The 22,566-nt window shown below is 40.2% G+C and overlaps 1 protein-coding gene across 9 annotated transcripts in view; it reads left to right on the top strand.

Moving 5' to 3' along the window:
* The window catches only part of NUBPL (NUBP iron-sulfur cluster assembly factor, mitochondrial), a 253,606-nt gene that overhangs the window by 202,493 nt on the left and 28,547 nt on the right, over nt 1-22,566 (top strand). For all 9 annotated transcript variants that reach the window (XR_011380771.1, XR_011380770.1, XM_017348249.3 and 6 more), the window contains one exon: nt 21,290-21,410. Coding sequence is in view for 7 of the 9 variants with exons in the window: in XM_017348249.3 (XP_017203738.2) it covers nt 21,290-21,410 (121 nt within the window). In the remaining 2 variants the exon portion in view is untranslated. The remainder of the gene's footprint in view (nt 1-21,289; nt 21,411-22,566) is intronic.

Genomic DNA, 22,566 nt, shown 5'->3' with positions numbered 1-22,566 from the left:
TAACTGTGGCTCTGGGGCAAGTCCTATGTGGATTTTGCTCTTTGGGTATTAAATAATTTCAGCATATTTACCTTTCAGTTCTTACTTATTTTCACTTGCCTTGCAGCCTTTTATACTGACTGCCTTGTAAACAAGAAGGCAAACAGTCTCATACTGTCTGACAGATTTTCCTCTAGACTCCAAGGCAGAGGTTGGGGCCGATAATCCTCTGGCACACACCAGGGGGCAGAAGGGTAGTCAGTGCATCCAGGTTGGGCTGTTGCTTGTTGCCACTGAAGGATAAAGGCTGAGGATTTTGGCAAGGGGAATATTGTGAGGAGGTATTCCAAGTGAAGGATGATGGATCGCATAAGGCTCTTAGGGCTAATTTAGAAATTAGGGAGTGAAAAGTAGGATCAGAAAGTTAATTCTGGAATTCAGTTTTGTGGGACTGGAGCAGTTTTGGGTCATGACAAGGTCCAGGATGTGGTCATGGATGTGTGGGATGGAGGGGAGTGGACGGACATAAAAGTCACAGGATCTGTGTAATCTCTCCAAGTCACAATGAAGAGTTTCTTCCTTGGCTTTTTGAACATCTTTATGTATCTTCTTTTCTTACTCCTAGTTTTAATTATTTGTCTTCTAAAACTGCAAAAATTTTAAAAAGAGGGATAGTGTCTAAATCATCTCTTAAACCATAGAACAACATATTTAGTTATGTTTGCAAGTGAGTGTGAGAACTTTCTAGAATGAGCTGTGGAAGCTGATGGACTACTGATTGTAAAGGAAGACATAGCTGTGAGTGATGGATTTGATGACTTCTGGGATACCTCCAGCCCTTAAGAGTCTCAGAGTCTAAGTAATAGTAAAGCATTTGAATTAGAGAGCATGCCTTAAGTGCAAAGGAGATGTTACGCTTTGTTTATACCACTTTATTCCTGGTTGTTAGTCTTGCTTTCCATTTTCCCCCCTTTGGAAGTGCATTAGTTACCATGGAAACAGTGATGTCATTGGAATTCATTGGTATGGACAGAGTTTAGTGATGTCTGCAAGAATATTTTGAAATTAATTCAAATGATTGCTTAAAACTCACGGCTTAGGGGAAAGAGGAGCAGAGATAAACTATTAAATTCTCTGTTCTCTGCCTGACATTATTTCAACTATGACAGACTCTTGATTTTCTTCATATTTACAGGTAGGCTATTTTTTTAAAAAATGAAAACATTTCAGTCATTCATTTCTAATGAAGAGTGAACTATGTGCTGTGTCATTCTCACCCATTTTTTGGTGCCTTACACACCTTGATTGGGATCCCATCCCTGGCTATTTTAACTTGTGGAGTCACAGGGATTTCAGTAATCATCTTCTCTTTCTTTGATAATCTCCTAACCTGCTCCTGAAAAGTATATTAATGTGTATTTGCTGTTTTATTCCTTCCATGCATAAGTTAGCAGAACTAATTCTTTTTTATTCAAGAGCTGGGGGCGGAGGGGGAGAAGGAAACAGAGATGAGACAGAGACTGAGCTCCCACTTCCTAAATGTTGCAGTAGCTGGGACTGGGCTGGGACTGGACCCAGGAGCCAGAAACACGATCCAGGTTTCCCGGGTGGGTTAGGAATCATTGCTGCCACCCAGGGTCTGCATTAGTAGGAAGCTGTAGTCAGGAGCCAGAACCAGGTATTGAACCCAGGGGATACCAGCATCCATCTTAGCTGGGGTCTTAACAACTAGGCCAAATGGCCACCCCAGAACTAATTTGAGTTTAACAAATAGTTAATTTATCTATTCCACAACTCTGTATTTACTGATAATGAGTGGCATTCTATAAACAAAGCACTACAAAACTTCTATTAGTCATTTCTTTAAAAAACAACGAAAAAGGTGAAATCTCTTTTTTCAAGTACTTCATCACCATCTAGGCTAACACCTTTGTGGTGCAGGGGCCCTAAATTCAGAGGAGGATGAAAAACATTCTCCTCTGGACTCTCATGGGCAACTTGAACGAAAAGCTGTGATTTTTTTTTTCACATCCCTATAACTCTGTGCATCCTGGTCCTTTGCCTTATAAATCTTTGTCAGGTTAGGGGAACTCACATTCATTTTTCAAGTCTCTGCTCCAACATTATTTCTTTGCGGTAGCTTTTCCCAATGTGAACTGTTTGTGCCTATATCTAGAGTGGCTCTTTCCCCACTACAGGTTTACCTGTCCAGCTCGAAAGAAGAAGGTAAGCTCCTAGATGGCAAGAACACTACCGAGTTACCTGCAACTTAGCAGGCACAGTGGGTACTCTGATCTGGGATTTTGTGCCATCCACAGTCTGCCAGTCCCTTTACCCCATCTAATGGGCTGCACTGTCTTAGATTCTCCGCTACAACCAGTCTGGTCTTCTCCCACATCTTCCAAGTTTTCCTATAACTCTTTCTCTCCTCAGGGCCTGTGGTGTGCCATTTCCCTACCTGAGAGCACTTTATCCTCTCTTTGTAATCCCCCAGCATTTACACTTGTTAAGTGACTTTCTCTGGGAGACGTGCCCTTACCCCTTAAATAGCCAACCTCTCTCTATTCTGTATCCATTACTCTGTTTCCCTTTTGTAGTTGTTTTCACATTTTTCAGGATTTTCACATTTACAGTGCCATATTGTAAGTTTTGTGTGGATCACCTGTCCCACTCTGTGTCTATAGCATGTAACAGCTCACAACATATATACTGGATAAATGAGTAGGGTAGGATTTTCATGGGCATATCTGGGGACTAGGGAGGAAAAGGACTCTAGAAAAAAAAAATCAGGAAAGTAAATTGTGTTCAGGATTGTTAGTCTGTCTAGTTGTTGAGGTAATATTTATAGGTGTATCTATGCCAGAGCCAGGTTTGGGCTGACAAATTTGAACTTTCTTCCTCAGATTATAAAAGGAGTCCATAAAGAAGACTGGGTAGAAGATAGACATAATTAGGAGTGAGTGTTTAATTAAAAAATGTGATCTGGTGGAGATAAATACAAAGGAAGGAAGCCAGGAGAGCTTAGAGGCAATAAGGAATCATTTGCAGTTAAACACACTGCAGATCGTGACCTACCAATTAGTTAAGAAATGACTACAGTGAGAGATGAAACCATGCTTTTGACAATACTGGGGTAAATTGCTCTTAGGAAGAGAAAGTCTTGCAGAGAGGTTTGGTGTAGGTTGTAAACACAGTACATGTATATTTGTATTGCATCAGGATGTGAAATATTTCTCCTATCAGTAAGACAGTAGGTGATAGGTAGTAAGATCTGATTTAGAATAATGGCAGTAACAATGGAAAGGGTGGTGTATGTAATTGACATTTTGAAGGAAGAATTGACAGGCTTGGCAACTGATTGCATAGGGTAGGGAGGTTAGAATAAAAAAAAGCCAGAAATCAAAGGAAATTTGAAAGTTACACTGTCATTAATAAATTTATCAGGAGTTGTTTTTTCACTCGGGATGACAACTAGAAATAAGAGGTTAGGTTCTCAGTCACAAATCCCTGCCCTTATTTTTTCTGAGCATTGTGATTTAATGCTGTTTGTCAAGGAAGAGACTGGTAGAGAAAACAACTTGGTGCTGGCCATTTCAGTACTTTTCACAGCAGACAGAGCCAGATTTATTACTCATCTGTATGTTTGTGGCCTCTTACATGCAGATTTATTTTTATTACTTAGAAAGATATCTTTTTAATAGCTTTGTGGTTACAAATTAAATTACTTTCCAATTTTTATTATAATTTTATATATGATAGAATAACACTTGCAGGCACATTTTTATATAGTAGTGAAGAGCGTGAACTCAGGAGTTCGGATTTTAGAGTTCAAACCCCAGATCTGTCCCTTTGTACTTACATTACCGGACTGAGTTACTTATTCTGTGCCTCAGTTTTCTCATTCATAATTTGGGGATTATAGTAGGACTTCACTCCAAGGACTGAAATGAGAGATGTATGAGATAATGTACACAAATGGCTTAGAACAATTTTTGACACAATCTAAACTCTCAATGTGTTATATAGTTCATGTTTCTTATTAGTATTATTTATTAGGATTTTTTTATGAAACAGAGCTATAATTCACAGATATTTATTTGGCATAGACTTTTTTTTGTTTTTGTTTTTTATTTTTTTTTATTTTTTAAATTTTTTTTTAACTTTTATATAATGAATATAAATTTCCAAAGTATGGCTTATGGATTACAATGGCTTCCCCCCCATACCGTCCCTCCCACCCAGAACCCTCCCCTTTCCCACTCCCTCTCCCCTTCCATTCACATCAAGATTCATTTTCGATTATCTTAATATACAGAAGATCAGCTTAGTATACCTTAAGTAAGGATTTCAACAGTTTGCTCCCACACAGAAACATAAAGTGAAAAATAATAGATGATTTTTTTTAAATGATGATGAAATCAGATCAGACCTATTGTCATGTTTAATCCCAGTGAGAGTCAAGTTGGGAGTTGATAATTTCTTTCTTTTTTTTTTTTTACAGAGGATCAGTTTAGTATGCATTAAGTAAAGATTTCAACAGTTTGCACCCCCATAGAAACACAAAGTGAAATATATTGTTTGAGTACTCGTTATAGCATTAAATCTCAATGCACAGCACATTAAGGACAGAGATCCTACATGAGGAGTAAGTGCACAGTGACTCCTGTTGTTGACTTTACCAATTGACACTCCTGTCTATGGCATCAGTAATCTCCCTATGCTCCAGTCATGAGTTTCCAAGGCTATGGAAGCCCTCTGAGTTCTCCGACTCTTATCTTGTTTAGACAAGGTCATAGTCAAAGTGGAGGTTCTCTCCTCCCTTCAGAGAAAGGTACCTCCTTCTTTGAAGACCTGTTCTTTCCACTGGGATCTCACTCGCAGAGATCTTTTGCCAGAGTGTCTTGGCTTTCCATGCCTGAAATACTCTCATGGGCTTTTCAGCCAGATCCAAATGCCTTTAGGGCTGATTCTGAGGCCAGAGTGCTATTTAGGACATCTGCCATTCTATGAGTCTGCTGAGTATCTCACTTCCCATGTTGGATCACTCTCCCCTTTATTTATTCTATCGGTTAGTGTTAGCAGGTACTAGACTTGTTTATGTGCTCCCTTTGACTCTTAGTCCTTTCATTATGATCAATTGTGAACTGAAATTGATAACTTGGAATAGTGAGGTGGCCTTGGTACATTTGGCATAGACATTTTGATAACAGCCTTTATTTGCTAAGAATTTTAACAAGAAAAAATATTTAATATAGATGAAGACTACCTTTGAGATTTCCATATTCCTTGAGTATTTTAGTTGAGCCTAATCCATTCTCTTCATATAGATTGATTAAATTTCTAAAATTATTTAGAATCTAAAATTCTGTTATTTAAAATCTGCGGGGCTTGCATTGTGGCATAGCAGGTAAAGCCATCATCTACAATATTGGTATCTCATGTGGGTACTCGTTCATGTCCTGGCTGCTCCACTTCCATTACAGCTCCTTGCTAATAGCGTGGGAAAAGCAGTGGAGGATGGCCCAAGTGCTTGGGCCCTTGCACCCACGTGGGAGACCTGGAAGAAGCTCCTGCTTCCTGCTTCAGCTTGGCCCAGCCCTGACCATACTGGCCATCTGGGAAATGAACCAGCAGATGGAAGATATTTCTCTTTCTGTCCCCCCCACCCCATCTGTCTGTCTGTCTTGCTCTCTCTCTCTTTCTCTCTTTCTCTTCCTGTTTCTGTAACTCTGACTTCTAAAAGCTGTAATTGGAGGAGGAGCAGGACTCAAACCTGGGCACTTCAACATAGGATGCAGGTATCCCAAGTAGCGTCCTGACCACTGTGCCAAATGCCTGCCCCTGTGGCTTATTATCTTTCAGGCAAAGTAACCGTTTATGGCAGTAAGTTATCCATTTGGACTGAATTTCATATCTTCACCCGAATGCCTTCGAAACTCATGTGTTTGTGCTATCTGTTCTACAGATTTATCAGCATGTAGCTTATCATAAGTGTGTAACACTCTGGCCTACTTGCCTTAAAAAACAATTTAGAAATAGGAAATCTTATATGAAATGGAGGCAAATGACGCATTTATTTTTTCCTTTTCATCTCTGAATGTAGTATTTCCTCTGTGATCGGCAAGTGATCTCACTTGATTCTCTGGGAAATGTATTGCCTTTGATGTATTTAAAGACTCTGAGATTGGCTTTGGAGTCCTTGCAGAGTGCTTTTGAATTCGTTTTGAAAACACATATTAAGTCGTTTGCACACTACTTATCACATGTGGCTTCCTTTTTCAAAACTGGATACTTTTTTCATTTTTCAGAAAGTGACTTTTGTAACGTGAGTGAGACTCTAGTGCGGCCATAATTATGCCTCAGCGGGTGCAGGTGTTTGCTTACATGTGTCCTTCCCCAGGATCTCTCAGAAGTGCACGTGTGCTTTCTCTGTGGTGTACGTGAATTAACCTCAGCCAACTCTCACAACTACTCTGTGAGGTAGAGAGCATTGTTTCCCCCATTTTGCAGATGGAAAACTGGTATGCTGAGGTCAAATAACTTACATGAGCTCCTCTGTCTATTTAGGGGGGTGTCTGGGTTCTTCTCCGTAGCAATCTGCTTCCCAGAGCCCACATGCTTATCTGCAGTTTCTGTGGATTATCAAAGTTGAAGTTTAATACCATGGATATCACAGAGTGAGAGAGTGGGGGGAAGAAGGGGCGCTGCCATCAGATTGGCTTGTCACTGGCGCATTGATTGTTCAGGTAGGCAGATGGAGCCTGAGGGACCTGGTGGGTTGAAAATGGGGGGTGTTTAGGAGCCGTGGAATCTGTTGACAGGAGATGCAGAATGAGGGTGACAGGAAAGGGGAGTTCATGCCTGGCACCTGGAAAATGGGATGAAGTCTAAGACTTGACCGCAGCACTGAGTGGTAAAGGATGGCCAGCTAAGAATCCAAGGCAAAGAGAAGTTAAGCTACATCCCAGGGGCCCACAGCTTCCAGGCTGGTCCCCGAGAGGAACATGGGCACAGGCCTGTTCATTCTTGTTCTCTCCAGGTCAGAGCAAACAGGAAACCCTGTTATGATGTCTGTACCCAGGCATGCAGGAATATTCCAAAGCTAAGGGAGAACTGAAAAGCACTTAGGAATCTACGTATTTTGGTTATTATTATTCATTCTCTATTAACAATGAGTTGTTCCTCCTTACTTTTAAAACGAAATCATAGCTTTAATCCTCGTGACAAGTTCCAACCAGCAAGCATTTAACCTGATTGTAACCTTGAGAAATTGGATTATATAGTCACCTGGAAACCTTGCTTGTTGCTTACCCGAATCTGGATTTAAAATGCCAAGGAGAAATTAAAATTGGGGCCTTTTGAGTCTACTTAATTCAATACATTTAGACACAAAAATCCATATTATGAGAAATGTTGATATTTCAAGAGAGTCAATTTTTTAATAGTTAAAAGAAGTACCCTTCTGAGCCAATGATGGATTGGAATAGTGTAAGAATAACATGTAAAAAGGGTTTGTGGTGGCTGATGTCAGTCAGGCATTCAGTATTTGCTTTCTTCCAATGAAACTAGCTGAGGTAAGAAGAAAAATGGACTTCATACTGAGATGAGGCATTAAGAAATGATTGTGCGTGCTTCCAGCTGCATCTCAATGTTGTTATGTAAATGAAGCTATAGCAAAGTGAGTTCTAATGTTTCTGCTATCAAAGGATGCATACAGTAGCTCTACAATAAACAAACAGCTTAACAACGTAGAAAGTATTCACAACATGTAAGGCTTTTTGGGAAGGAGGGGAGTCAGGTGGAGAGAAATTCTTTTCTATTTCAGAGAGGATTTTTTACAAAAATAATTTCCCATGTAATTTTACATGTTATAATTTTACAGAATTATAATATTGATATCTTCATATTCTTCCTTATTAGCTGACTTGCCTATATCCAAATCCTTGTTGATTATAGAGGCCTGCTTGCTCTCTAATGTAGTAGAGCTGTAGCTTCTAAGCTTGGTAATATTCAGGCCTTTCCTTTAGATGTCTCTTCCGGTTAACTCCATGCTTTGGAAGAATTGCTTGCCATACAGCCTACATGTTAGTTAATAACTGATTTTCTCGGCTGGCGCCGCGGCTCACTAGGCTAATCCTCCGCCTAGCGGCGCCGGCACACCAGGTTCTAGTCCCAGTCGGGGAGCCGGATTCTGTCCCGGTTGCCCCTCTTCCAGTCCAGCTCTCTGCTGTGGCCAGGGAATGCAGTGGAGGATGGCCCAGGTGCTTGGGCCCTGCACCCCATGGGAGACCAGGATAAGTACCTGGCTCCTGCCATCGGATCAGCGTGGTGCACCAGCCTCAGCGCACCGGCCGTGGCGGCCATTGAGGGTGAACCAACGGCAAAAGGAAGACCTTTCTCTCTGTCTCTCTCTCTCACTGTCCACTCTGCCTGTCAAAAATAAATAAATAAAAATAAAAAAAAAAAAAAAGGAAGCAAAGCAGTTCGAACTTGAACCAGCACTACAGTTTGACAGGCAGCACTTAACATGCTGTACCACAATACCGGCCCCCCAAATGTTAAGTCTCTGTTTGCTATGCCAGCATCCCATATTGGATTGCTAGTTTGAGTCCTGGCCATTCTACTTCCCGTGCACCTCCCTGCTAATGTGCCTGGGAAAGGAGCAAAAGTTGGCCCAAATTCTTGGGTCCCTGTCATTCATGTGGGAGATCCAGATGGAGCTCCAAGCTCTTGGTTTAGGCCTGGCCCAGCCCCAGCTATTACATCCATTTGGGGAGTGAACTAGCAGTTGAAAGATCTCTCTCTCTCTCTCTCTTTCTCCCTCTCTCTCTATAACTCTGCCTTTCAAATAAATAAAATAAAAATGTTTAGAAAGGTAAGTTTATTTTGGCACAGAAAGGTTGAAATTCATGCTTACATGCTTACAAGGCATCTTCAAAAAGTTTATGGAGGAGGGGGCCAGCGCCTCCGCATATGGGCGCCTCCCCATATGGGCGCCGGTTCAAGTCCCAGCTGCTCCAGTTCTGATTCAGCTCTCTGCTATGGCCTGGGAAAGCAGAAAAAGATCTTCCAAGTCCTTGGGTCCCTGCACCCGTGTGGGAGACCTGGAAGAAACTCCTGGCTCCAGCCGTTGTGGCCAATGGATAGAAGACCCCTCTGTCTTTCTCTCTCTCTGCCTCTGCCTCTCTGTAACTCTGCCTTTCAAATAAATAAATAAATCTTTAAAAAGTTTATGGAGGGGCCAGCATTGTGACATAGCAGATAAAGTGAAGCTGGCATCCCATATGGACACCAGATCATGTCCTAGCTTCTCCGCATCTGATCCAGCTCCCTGGTAATGCACCTGGGAAAGCAGCAGATGAGGGTCCAAGTGCGTGGGCACTTGCTGTCCGTGTGGGAGACCCCTATGGAGTTCCAGCCTCCTGGCTTCAGCCTGACCCTGCCCCATCTGTTGTGGCCATTTGAGGAGTGAACCAGCAAATGGAAGATATCTCTCTCTCTCTCTCTCTCTCTCTGTAATTCTACCTTTCAAATAAATTAACCTTTTTTAAAAAGTTTATGAAAATGCATTTTATGAAAACTATGAATTTCAATCTTTTTTGCACTAGAATAAACATTTTTTAAAGATTTTTATTTATCTATTTGAGAGGCAGAGTTACAGACAGTGAGAGGGAGACACAGCGAGAGAGATCTTCCATCTGCTGGTTCACGTCCCAAATAGCTGCTATGGCTGGAGCTGTGTGGATCCAAAGCCAGAGCCAGGAGCTTCTTCCAGGTCTCCCGCATGGGTGCGGAGACCGAACCGCCTGGGCCATCTTCTTCTGTTTTCCCAGGCCATAGCAAAGAGCTAGATCAGAAGAGGAGCAGCCAGGACTAGAACCAGCGCCCATATGGGATGCCAGAACCACAGGTGGAGGCTTAACCTACTGCGCCACAGTGCTGGCCCCAGAATAAACTTAAATTTCAATTTCCACAAACTTTTTGAAGTATCTCTGTATATAGAACTATTTATACACACACAGTGAATTATATATATCTTGAATGCATGGATTTCAAAATTTTGTATACCAAAAGAAAACTATTGGGGCCAGCCTTGTGATATAGCAGGTAAAGCTGCTGCCTATAACACTGACATCCCATGTGGGTGCTGCTCCACTTCTGTTTCATCCCCCTGCTAATGCACCTGGGAATGCAGCAGAAGATGGCCCAAGAGCTTGGCCCCTGCACCCACATGGGAGACCCAGAAGAAACTCCTGACTTCAACCTGGCCCACCCATTGTTGTTGCAGCCATTTGGAGAATAAGCCAGTGGATGGAAGACCTCTCTCTCTGTCTCTGTTTCTGTCTGTATGTCTCTATGTCTCTCAAATAAATAAAATAAATCTTTAAGAAAAAAAAAGAAAAGAAAAAGAAAATTACTTTTTAATTCCAATTCCTACAAATGTTTTGAAATACCTTTGTATATGTCTATCTCTGTATATATAACTGTTTACACACATAACTATATATGTGCTTATGCACATACACACAAATGCACACAAAATTGCATTTGTCTCATATCATGGAGTTCATATTTCTTTTGCACCAAAAGAAAGTGATCTTTTAATTCCATTTTCTATGAGCTTTTAAGTATCCCTGGATAACAGTTGCATTCACTTTTGCCTAGAATGAGATAACCACCTGAGAATGTTACCACACTTGGTTGATATAGTTTTAAATAGAAGTAGAGAAGCTTGCTAGTTTATCTCTTGTGTCTTAAATGTAAATATTTTATTTCTGCTCATTTTAAAAAATATTCAGAATCAATTGTGGAACCTAATAAAAGTGTTTTCACGCATATTTAGGGTCTTACACATTAGATAAGAAAACTACCCAATAGGTTCTATTGTCAGACTTTTAATTGTCTAGAACAATTCAGAAAGAAATAGAATGTGAGCTATAAATGTATTTTTAACGTTTTTAAAAGGGACTGTTTCATTCATTCATTCACACATGGAGATATTTCATCAGCTGGTTTAATCCCCAAATGCCCACAGCAGCCAGAGCTGAGCTACGCCAAATCCAGGAATCAAGAACTCCATCCAGGTCTCCCACATGGATGGCAGAGATCAAGTGCTTTGGTCACCATCTGCTGCTTTCTCAGCCACATTAGCAGGAAGCTTAATCAGAAGAAGAGCAGCCCAGGACTCTGTATTCGGAGAAGGGATGCTGGCATCACAAGCAGCAACTTAACCTGCTGTACCACAATGCTGATCCCTAATTTCAAAGTTTTGTTTTGTTTTGTTTGGCCAAGATAATTTTTTTTAACTTTTATTTAATGAATATAAATTTCCAAAGTACAGCTTATGGATTACAATGGCTTCCCCCCCCCATAATTTCCCTCCCACCCGCAACCCTCCCCTTTCCCGCTCCCTCTCCCCTTCCATTCACATCAAGATTCATTTTCAATTCTCTTTATATACAGAAGATCAGTTTAGTATATATTAAGTAAAGATTTCAACAATTTGCACCCACATAGAAACACAAAGTGAAAAATACTGTTTGAGTACTCATTATAGCATTAAATCACAATGTACAGCACATTAAGGACAGAGACCCTACATGAGGAATAAGTGCACAGTGACTCCTGTTGTTGACTTAACAAATTGACACTCTTGTTTATGGCATCAGTAATCACCCTAGGCTCTTGTCATGAGTTGCCAAGGCTATGGAAGCCTTTTGAGTTCACTGACTCTGATCATATTTAGACAAGGTCATAGTCAAAGTGGAAGTTCTCTCCTCCCTTCAGAGATAGGTACCTCCTTCTTTGATGACCTGTTCTTTCCACTGGGATCTCACTCGCAGAGATCTTTCATTTAGGTTTTGTTTTTTTTTTTTTTTTTGCCAGAGTGTCTTGGCTTTTTCATGCCTGAAATACTCTCATGGGCTTTTCAGCCGGATCTGAATGCCTTAAGGGCTGAGTCTGAGGCCAGAGTGCTGTTTAGGACATCTGCCATTCTGTGAGTCTGCTGTGTATCCTGCTTCCCATGTTGGATCGTTCTCTCCCTTTTTTATTCTATCAGTTAGTGTTTTCAGACACTAGTGTTGTTTATGTGATCCCTTTGACTCTTAGTCCTATCATTATGATCAATTGTGAACAGAAATTGATCACTTGGACTAGTGAGATGGCATTGGTACATGCCACCTTGATGGGATTGAGTTGGAATCCCCTTGTATGTTTCTAACTCTACCGTTTGGGGCAAGTCCGATTGAGCATGTGCCGAACTGTACATCTCTTCCCTCTCTTATTCCCACTCTTATATTTAACAGGGATCACTTTTCAGTTAAGTTTCAACACTTAAGAATAACTGTGGGGCCAGCACCGCGGCTCACTAAGCTAATCCTCTGCCTTGCGGCGCCGGCACACCGGGTTCTAGTCCCAGTCGGGGCGCCGGATTCTGTCCCGGTTGCCCCTCTTCCAGGCCAGCTCTCTGCTGTGGCCAGGGAGTGCAGTGGAGGATGGCCCAAGTGCTTGGGCCCTGCACCCCATGGGAGACCAGGAGAAGCACCTGGCTCCTGCCTTCGGATCAGCGCGGTGCGGCGGCCATTGGAGGGTGAACCAATGGCAAAGGAAGACCTTTCCCTCTGTCTCTCTTTCTCACTATCCATTCTGCCTGTCAAAAAAAAAAAAAAGAATAACTGTGTATTAATTACAGAATTCAACCAATAGTATTAAGCAGAACAAACAAAAAAAATACTAGGAGGGATAAATTATTAAGTTGTTCATCAACAGTCAGGGCAAGGGCTGATCAAGTCAAGTTTCTCAAAGTGTCCATTTCAAAGTTTTTAATAGCCATTTTTTTAATGTAAAACACACACAGGTGAAGTTAGTTTTAGTAATATACTTAATGCAATGCATTCATAATATTATTATTTCAGCATAAACTCTATATAATATGCTATTGACAATTGACCAACAAAGGAATTATATTTAAAAACATTAGGAATTCTTATAATTCACTAAGGAAAAAACTCAACTGAAAAACTAAACAAGGAACCTAAACATCTTACAAAAGAGTATATACAAATGACCAATAATTTTTATTTTTAGATTTTATTTATTTATTTGAGAGGTAGAGTTACAGACAGTGAGAGGAAGAGACAGACAGAAAGGTCTTCCTTCTGCTGGTTCACTCCCCAAATAGTCGCAACTGCCAGAGCTGCGCCAATCCGAAGCCAGGAACCAGGAGCTTCTTCCTGGTCTCCCATGCAAGTGCAGGGGCCCAAGACTTGGGCCATCTTCCACTGCTTTCCCAGGCCTTAGCAGAGAACTGGATTGGAAGAGGAGCAGCTGGGACGCCAACCGGTGCCCATATGGGATGCTGGTGCTGCAGGCAGAGGATTAACCTATTGTACCACAGGGCTGGCTCCACAAATGACCAATAAATTTTTAAAAATATACTCCACTTCATGGGTAATTATGACAATATGGATAAAGACCACAGTGGAAAGGTTAGTTGGGAAGAGTCTGGAAGAAAGAGGACAATTTGGAACGCATCTGCATCTTTCTTTCATGGCCTTTAACCAAAGGAAACCAGTAGAGTGTAATGGTTACAGCTTCGCTTCCATTTCCCAAATCTCATCCCACTGGGATTTTGACAAACTTTATACAGGAATTAAAAATCATATCACATTCAGAACCAGACAAAATTAATTTGTAGTGTTAGAAATCAGGTCAGTGTACCTGTGGCAAAGTGTTTATAGGACCAACAAGGAGACTTCTAGGGTGCTGACAATGCTTTGTTTCTCAGAGGATCCTGGTCACGTGGGCATGCTTTACCTAGGATGAGTGCATTCAGCTGTACACTTTAGAGTTACTTTTTTATGTTCAGATATATCTTGAAAATTTTAAACAAGTATTGAGATATTTTACCTTTTTCTACTCTTACCAAGTCTTTAATATCCAGCGTGTTTCTGACACTTTAACACATTGCAGTTCAGACTAAAGTGCTCAGTAGCCACATGCGACTAACGGTTACCTGATTGGACATTGCAAGTCTACAGCCCCATCATTTCAAAACTTTTCTGACTTAGACTTCTATTTCAGATCTCTTCTCTTTGGAGTATTAGAAAGAATAGGGGATTGTTCCTACCAAGGAACTTATCTTAATTTTATCTCTACTTCTTTGTGTTTGTAGAATATTTTCTGTCTAAAACAGGAAAAAGGAGGTCTTATATACAAGTTCGCAAGACACTTAATATACCATTTTTTATGGTTTGTGGTTACTGCTTTATTTCCATTTTTTGATGATCACCTTTTTTTAAAGGCAAACTTTTTATTGAAGTGTGACAAACACAGAAGAGCATAAATTATAATGGAACATACTCATTGTGTGTATTCAAGAAACAGAATAACAGAGAGCCCAGAATAAACCCATACATTTATAGCCAATACATTTGTAACAAATGTATTAAAATCACACAATGGGAAAAAGAATAGTCTCTTTAACATGGTAAGAGAAAACTAAATATATATATGCAGAGGAATGAAATTAAGACCCATATGCCACACCATACATTAAAAAAAATCAACTCAAAATGGATTAAAGAGTTTAGTATAAGACCTAAAGCTTTAAAACTGTTGAAATAAAATATAGAGAGAAAGCTCTGTGAGTATGATTGGTGCTGTGATTGGTGCTATTTGGAACCCAGATGATATTATGAACTCAAAGGTACAGGCAGCAAATGTAAAAATAGAAAAATAGGATGACCTCAGACTGAAGAACTTCTGTCCAGCCAAAGAAACTATCAGAATAAAGAGAGAACCTGCAAAATGAGTGAAAATATTATACATCTGAAAAGAGTTTAATATCCAGAATAAATAAGGACTCAACTCAATAGCAAGAAAACCCACTTTAAAAACTGACAAGAGATCTACATAGACATTTTTGAAGAGGACATAGAAATGATCAACAGATTAATGAGAAAATGTTCAACTTCACTAATCATTAGAGAAAGGCAAATTACAACTACAATGAAATACCACCTCACACCTGTCAGAATGACTGTTATCAAAAAGAGGAAAGATAGATGTTGGAGAAAGGAGAAGGATGCGGAGAAAAGGGAAATTCTGCACACTGCGTGTAGAAATGTAAATTAACTACAATGGAAAACATTGTGGAGTTTTCTTTAAAAATTAAAAATGGCAGGAGGAGGGTGCAGAGGGCATTTGGCCTGGTATAACAGCCTCTGACTCATATCAGAGTACCTCATTTCAGTCCCTGGCTCTGGTTCCTGACTCCACCTTCCAGCTGATGCTGACCCTGAGAGGCAGTAGGGTCCTGCTGTCCATGAAGTACACATAAACCGAGTTCCCAGCTGTTGGATCAGTCCCCTTGGCCCAGAGCCATCACAGATAGTAGGGAAGTGAACCAGCACGTGGGTGCTCTCTCAAGTTGTAGCACCTATGGATATCCAAAGGAACTAAAATTCATGTGTCAATGAGATATCTGCACTCCCATATTAATTATCGTATTACAATACCCAAGATATAAAATTAACCTAAGGGTCCATTAGTGGATGGATGAATAAAGAAAATGTGACATTTATACACAATGGAATTCTATTCAGCCTTTAAAAAGTAGAAAATCTTGTCATTTGAAGAAATGTGGATTAGCCTGGAGGACATTATATGAAGTGAAATAAGCCAAGTACAGAAAAAACAATCTCCTCATAATCTCACTGATATGTGGAATCTAAGAAGTTGAGCTCATAAAAGTAGAGAGTAGTGTGGTGGTTACCAGGGGCTGGAGTGGGGGCGCCATAGAGATTTTTACCAAAGGGTACAAAATTTCAAAAACAAGAAAAAGCAATAGAACATTACCAGCACCCCAGAAACTATGCTCTGTGCCACCTTTAGTCACTAGTTCCAAAGTGAAATCCAAATCATAACACCATATATTAATTTTACCTGTTTTAAATTTTTTATAAGTGGATTGATGTATATGCTTCTGCTTGTATGGTTTATGTTGTTTAAAATTATAAAAGTCTCTTATACTGCTGATTATAATTATAGTTTCTCTATTATCATTGTAGCATTTCATTGTATAAATATACCACAAGTTGTCCATTTTACTGCTGTTGCACATTTGGGTAGTTTTCCATTTTTGGTTATTGAAGTTAGTGCTGTTACAAACATTTTTGCATGTCTGTTACTGAATGCTGTGTTCATGTTTCTGATAGTACATAACTGGGAGTGGAATTGCTGTGCCACAGTTTAAGTCTAAATCAGTTTCAGTAGAGCCATACACTTTTCCAGAGTGGTTGCACTCATTTGTACTCAACTGAAACAGTGAGTCTTAGTTGTTTCATATCCTCACCAACATTAGATTTTTTTTTTTTAGATTTTTATTTTATTTATTTGAAAGGCAGCGTTTGGGTGGGGAGGCATAGAGAAATCTTCGATCCATTGGTTCACTCCCCCAAATGGCTGCAATGCCCAGGGCTGGGCCAGTCTGAAGCCAGAAGCCAGGAGCTTCTTCGGAGTCTCCCATGTGGGTGCAGGACCCAAGGGCCTGGGCCATCTTCTACTGCTTTCCCAGACACATAGCAGGGAGAATATTTGATTTTTGTTTTTATTTTAATCGTAAAGTGATGCTGACTTGATTTTCATATTTAGCTCTACAATCCATCTGGAATTAATTTTTGTGTTGGTGGTGAGATAGTGAGTTAAGACTCACAAGTTACTTGCAGTGCCATGTTGTGTCCAGTGTAAATCAGTGACTTGCATGTACGGGTCTCCTGTGGGCTCTCTGTTCTCTTCCATTACAACCAACTTGTAAGTTTTTACCAAACAAAGTGATATATCTGTGAGAAGATCTTAAGGTGAAGGAGTCTTTGAGTTAAATGGAATTAGTTCATACAGAATGCTGTGGGAAGCAATATTAGGACTTTTGTCCTTAAACTAGACAAAGGCATATATTATCCATAATAAAGCTGAGCTTAATTGTCAAACCACTGTTTCAAACATTGGGCATTCCTGATCTCCAAACTTTTTTGATTGTACATCCTTATCAATAAAAGATATTTGAGCATGGATGTACATTTATAAGCATATGTTTGAGCATGTTGTGTATTTATGTTACATTTGCATATATATAGTATACATATATACTATATATACATATGCCACATTATGTGTGTTCTGTCCATTATAAAATACACACTCAACTGAAATTTAAAAAGAAATCATAAAATAGAAATTCTAATATGCCCATATAGCTGTCAGCCATGATGAGCTAGGTTATGTCTGTAAACATGGCTTGAATTTCAGTGGTTAAAACCACCCAGTTAATTTCCCTCATGCTACATGTCTGTTTTGTTTGGCTTCAGCGCTCCTCTCTGTTGTTCTTATTCCAGCACCCGATTGACACAGGAGCTGCCATCTGGAGGCTTGCTGGTCACTGGGACAGAGGGAAAAGATAATGGGGAATTAGCACCTAAAGCTTTGGCCTAAAAGTGACACATGGCACTTCTCACATTTCATTGGCCAAAATAATTTACATGTACTCACCTAATTTCAGAAAAATCCTAACCTAGTGCCCAGCAGGAGAGCTGGACATATTGTAGTCACCTAAAAATAGCCACCTGTCTGAGGATTGATTTTTAGAGAGCACAGCCCTGGATCTGTGTTTGTATGGAAAAAAAACATAAAGAGACAAGTCCTTTAAAAAAAAAAAATGTATTGGGCCTGGCATTGTGGTGTAATAGGTTAAGCTACTTCCTGTGATGCCAGCATCCCATAAAGGCACTAGTTCAAGCCCTGGGTGCTCCATTTCTGATCCAGCTCCCTGCTAATGTGTCTGGGAAAGCAGCCCAAGATGATCCAAGGCCTTGGGCCCCTGCACCCATGTAGGAGACTTGGAGGAAGCTGCTGGCTCCTGGCTTCAGCCTGGCTTAGCCCCAGCTATTGGGGCCATTTGGGGAGTGAACCAGCAGATGGACGATCTCTCTATTTCTCCCTCTCCCTCTCCCTCTCTGTAACTCTGACTTTCAAATAAATATATCTTTAAAAAAGTGTATTCGAAAGGTCTTCCCTGTTTTCCATTCTTTGTGTTGTTTTAAGTAATGAGGCTGTGACAACTGCCTGGCATGGTGGGCTTACTCTCTTCCTCAAAACCCTTTAATGACTTCTCTTTGTACTCCTTACATAACTGAGACACCTTACCATGAGGGGTCTTCAAAAAGTTCATGAAAAATGTGTGTTATGAAAAACTATGCATAGATTTCAAAAGTGCTCTTGCACCAAAATAAACTTATCTGGGTAGGTGTTTGGCCTAATGGTAAAGCCACCAGTTGGGATACCTGCATCCCATATCAGAGTGCCTGGGTTCAAGTCCCAGCACTGCTCCCAATTCTAGCTTCCAGCTGACGTGTACTGTGGTAGGCGGCTGGTGATAGCTCAAGTGGTTAGATCCCTGCCACCCTCTTGGGAAACATGGATTGAGTTCCTGTCTCTTGACTTTGCCCTAGCTCAGTCTTGGCTCAAACCTGGCTGTTGTGGGCATTTAAGTGGGGAGTAAACCAGCAGATGGGAGTTCTCTGTCAATCAGTCTCTGACACACTCCTTTGGTATATTTCTCTCTCTCTTTCTCTGTCTTTCGGTTTCTCTGCCACTTGAATTACAAAACAAATTTTAAATAAAAAAAACTTTCAGTTCCATTTTTCTATCAACTCTTTATTTTTTTAAAAAAGACAGAGTTACAGAGAGAGGTAGAGCAGAGAGAGAGAGGTCTTCCATTCGCTGGTTCACTCCCCAGATGGCCAGGGCTTTAATCTGCTGTGCCACAGCGCCAGCCCCTCTATCAACTCTTTGAAGTGTCCTTGTTTGCCATATAAACACTACCTTTGCAGCCTTGTCTAGTGACATTCACCCCACCCCTCAGAGGCCTCAGGCTGGCCTTGCAATTCCCCACAGAGAGATATTTGCTCTCTGTTTGTGTCTTGAATGTTTTTCTTCCATTTCTGCTTGGTTTTTGCCTGGTTACTCTGTAACTTTTAGGTCAAATACTTGGCTTTCTTCAAGGAAGCCTTCTCTGACACCAAGCATGAGTTGAGTCCCCTCTTTTCTACACTCTCATACCACCCTAGCCTCTGCTTCCAGAGATGCTGCTCTATTTTATTCTGTGTTCAACCCATTTCTCCAATTAGAGTGCAAGCTCCAAGGGGGCAAAGACCAAGACCAAGTCTGCTCACCACTGTATGCTATCCCTTGGGGTTAGTCCACTTGTTGGCATGTAAATAAGAGCTCATTAAATGTGTAACTATTGGTTACACTTATGTTTGTGACATTTATGTAATCTATAGAGAACATATCTGAGATATTTATGCAGTCCATAGGGAATGATCTGATAATGAGGAATAAATCACACAAACTATAAATACATTCTTGCTGCATGTCTCTCTGTCCTGGGGAAGCTAAGAGATCCCAAGGTAAGAATTCTTTTCCTGTTCTCTCTGCATTGAAATAAACCCTAACCTGGATTTTTCACTTTTTAAAAGTTTTTTTCCTTTTGTCATTTATTGAATGATGTTTTCATGTGTAAGTTGAAAGCCCTATAGTTAGGGGATATATAACATTTAACATAAATGGCTGTAAAACTGCCTAAGCAATGAGTGTGTTATACAGACATAGTGAATAAACCAATAAGCTGTGTTTTCCTCTAGCTTTCTGGAGATGTTACTGAATTACCAAAACACAGTGTGATTTATTTTCCATGATACTTTACATCAGCAAAAGGGCATATATTAGATCCTTGGGAAATGCTTTGCTGCAGATTCATGTCCTCTATTATTTGTGTTCATTTGTGCATGATATGGTCAACTTTAGCCTTCTCTTGGAAAGAATAACAAATTTTATCACCTCGTTTCTATGTTTCATTGTGGACTGTCAGAGCTATTCCTGATTTAAAATGCAAATGTCCTGATAATCTCCTACGATGATAATCTTATGGTGCAGTTGACAGGGTGATGCAGCCACTATTGTCTCTAAGCCTCTGTTGGTAGCGGTGCACATTTTTATTCTACAAGGGAGCCCCTGCTTCTCATCAGTAAGAAAGTGGAGTTAAAAGGAACACGAGTAAGGATTATATTTGCAGAGCATCTCTTTTTATTCAACATCACTGTTGAATAATAATGTTTATTAAGTCACTGTGCCAGAAGTTGGAGAAAGTACAGAAGAGGTGGACATTTTCTAAGAAACTTTGAAATTTTTTTCAAGTGCTGAATTTCAGTCTTTTGCCAGCACTGTGGGTTTTGTCAGCTGTAGAATGGGGAGGAGGAGTATAACGTACCTCTATCATGCAGTTCCTGTGAGGCATATGTGAGCTAGTGGCTTCAAAGTGCTTCCCCCCAGCACCTGGCCTGTCGTGAGCACTCGGTGCATGTTAGCATTGTTTACTGTGAGACTTCATCCACATCTTACGTCTTATTTTCCTTTGTTTCTCCTCTCTTCTTTTTCCCCATATTGTCATTGGAGCTAGATTTCTTTTTTTTTTTTTTAAGATTTTTATTTATTTATTTGGCAGGTAGAATTACAGACAGTGGGAGAGAGAGACAGAGAGAAAGGTCTTCCTTCTGTTGGTTCACTCCCCAAATGGCCGCAATGGATGGAGCTGTGCCAATCTGAGGCCAGGAGCCAGGTGCTTCTTCCTGGTCTCCCACATGGGTGCAGGGGCCCAAGCACCTGGGCCTTCTTCCACAGGCTTCCTGGGACACAGCAGAGAGCTGGGTTGGAAGAGAAGCAACCCGGACTAGAACTGGCATCCATATGGGATGCGCCACAGGTGGAGGATTCACCTAGTGCGCCATGGCACGGCCCGGAGCTAGATTTCTAAAACACAAATCTGATTGTGCAACATCACCTCTTTAATGCCACCTTCTCAACTTTAAAAACCACAATTCATGTTGTCTGAAGAAAAGCGTCTCTCAAATCCCTGGGTGGCATTTTGCTTCTTACCTTCTTGCCCTGACCTTCCTCACCACATCATCTTCTGCCTCCACCACCTGCTGGCTTGCAGCCCAGATCCTCCCACGATTTTGGCTTTGCTGCCTGCACTTGGCCTCTTCCTCCTGCTCAGAATTCCTGCTGTAAGCTCACCCCTTCTTGTCACCAGGCCCCCTCACAACCTAACAGTAGCTTGTGAGTTCCTGGAGAGCAAAGACCATACCTTGCTCACCTTTATCACTTCAGCCTACTGGGTGTTTGGTTAAAGAAGTTGTTGAAATAATGTGTTAGGATTTGTTTTAATTGCAATGTGTGTTTATTTCTCTAGGTCCTTGGCCTTATCCAAAACATGAGTGTTTTCCAGTGTCCAAACTGTAAACACAAAACTCATATTTTTGGTGCTGATGGTGCAAGGAAGCTAGCACAGACCCTTGATCTTGATGTTCTGGGTAAGACCATACGATGATTTTTGGCAGTGAGAGTTGCATAAGGGGAAGTGGGAGTGAAGCCTGGTCTTGAAGAGGTCTTAGGAAATGAGGAGTTGCTTGTGATTTTGTGTTTTAAGTTAGTGTAGCACAGTTCTGTGTGATAACATTTCTTTAGCTTTTTTGAATAGATTTGTTCTGCCAACTATGATAATACGTAATTTCTACTATAGGTAAAAACTGCGTATAACTTTGAAAAGAGTTTTGTTGTCCAAGTACTCTGATTTAAAGCCATACTTTAAATTATTTTCATCAGTTTGTTTGCTCAGTGGGATACACACCTCTCTTATAAACAGGTGTACATTCATGCACATGCCTATTTATAATTTCATAGCAATCTCTTGGAATATCAATTCTTGGTGCATAAGTAAAAATGCTTTCCTATTCAATTCTGTATTTGTTAGTATTTCTGCTTTAGAATGATAATATTTACTGTTTTCTGTAATATTTGTGTTTGCTATGTCTATAAAATGTGGCACGTGAATTTTAAACTATTCACAGCACTGCATTGAAGGATTAATTACTGCTATGAGAACTAAAATTTGGGTTAAATGAACAAATCACAGAGTTGGACAAAATCTGTATTCACAAATCCATGAGCAACTTTTAATGGACTTTTTAAGAAACATGTTTTGATATCTTCATTGTAAATGAGTTTCTGTTTTGGGCAAAAGCATATGTTAGATGCTGAATAAGTGAGGCATACAATGGATTATTAGTTTTAGGTTGTTAAAAAAATTGAGATTCCCCTGGAGAGCAAGGAATTTCAAAATATTCTATATTATAATGAAGTTTCTAGAAGTTAATGGTAAATGTATGATTGTTATTATGCATTTATATACTATAGCCTCCACTACAATACCAGGTGAATACTAATGATATATTTTGATGCATTGCTATAATTATAGCCACTAATTATATTCTGCAACTGTTTTACATTTAACTAACCTAGAAAGTTCAATTTTCCAAATTTGCATAATAACATAACAGATTGACATTCATTTATATAATAAAGTAAATGTATAATTATAAATTGACATTATTGAATTACACTGGCAAATTTGTAATTCTCTAACTTATAAATCAGTGGTACAGTTTTATAAGTCATTTGTTTAGGGTT

Source organism: Oryctolagus cuniculus, chromosome 12, assembly GCF_964237555.1.
Source record: "Oryctolagus cuniculus chromosome 12, mOryCun1.1, whole genome shotgun sequence".
In the NCBI taxonomy this organism is placed as follows: domain Eukaryota; kingdom Metazoa; phylum Chordata; class Mammalia; order Lagomorpha; family Leporidae; genus Oryctolagus; species Oryctolagus cuniculus.
This window is presented reverse-complemented; position numbering and strand designations above follow the sequence as displayed.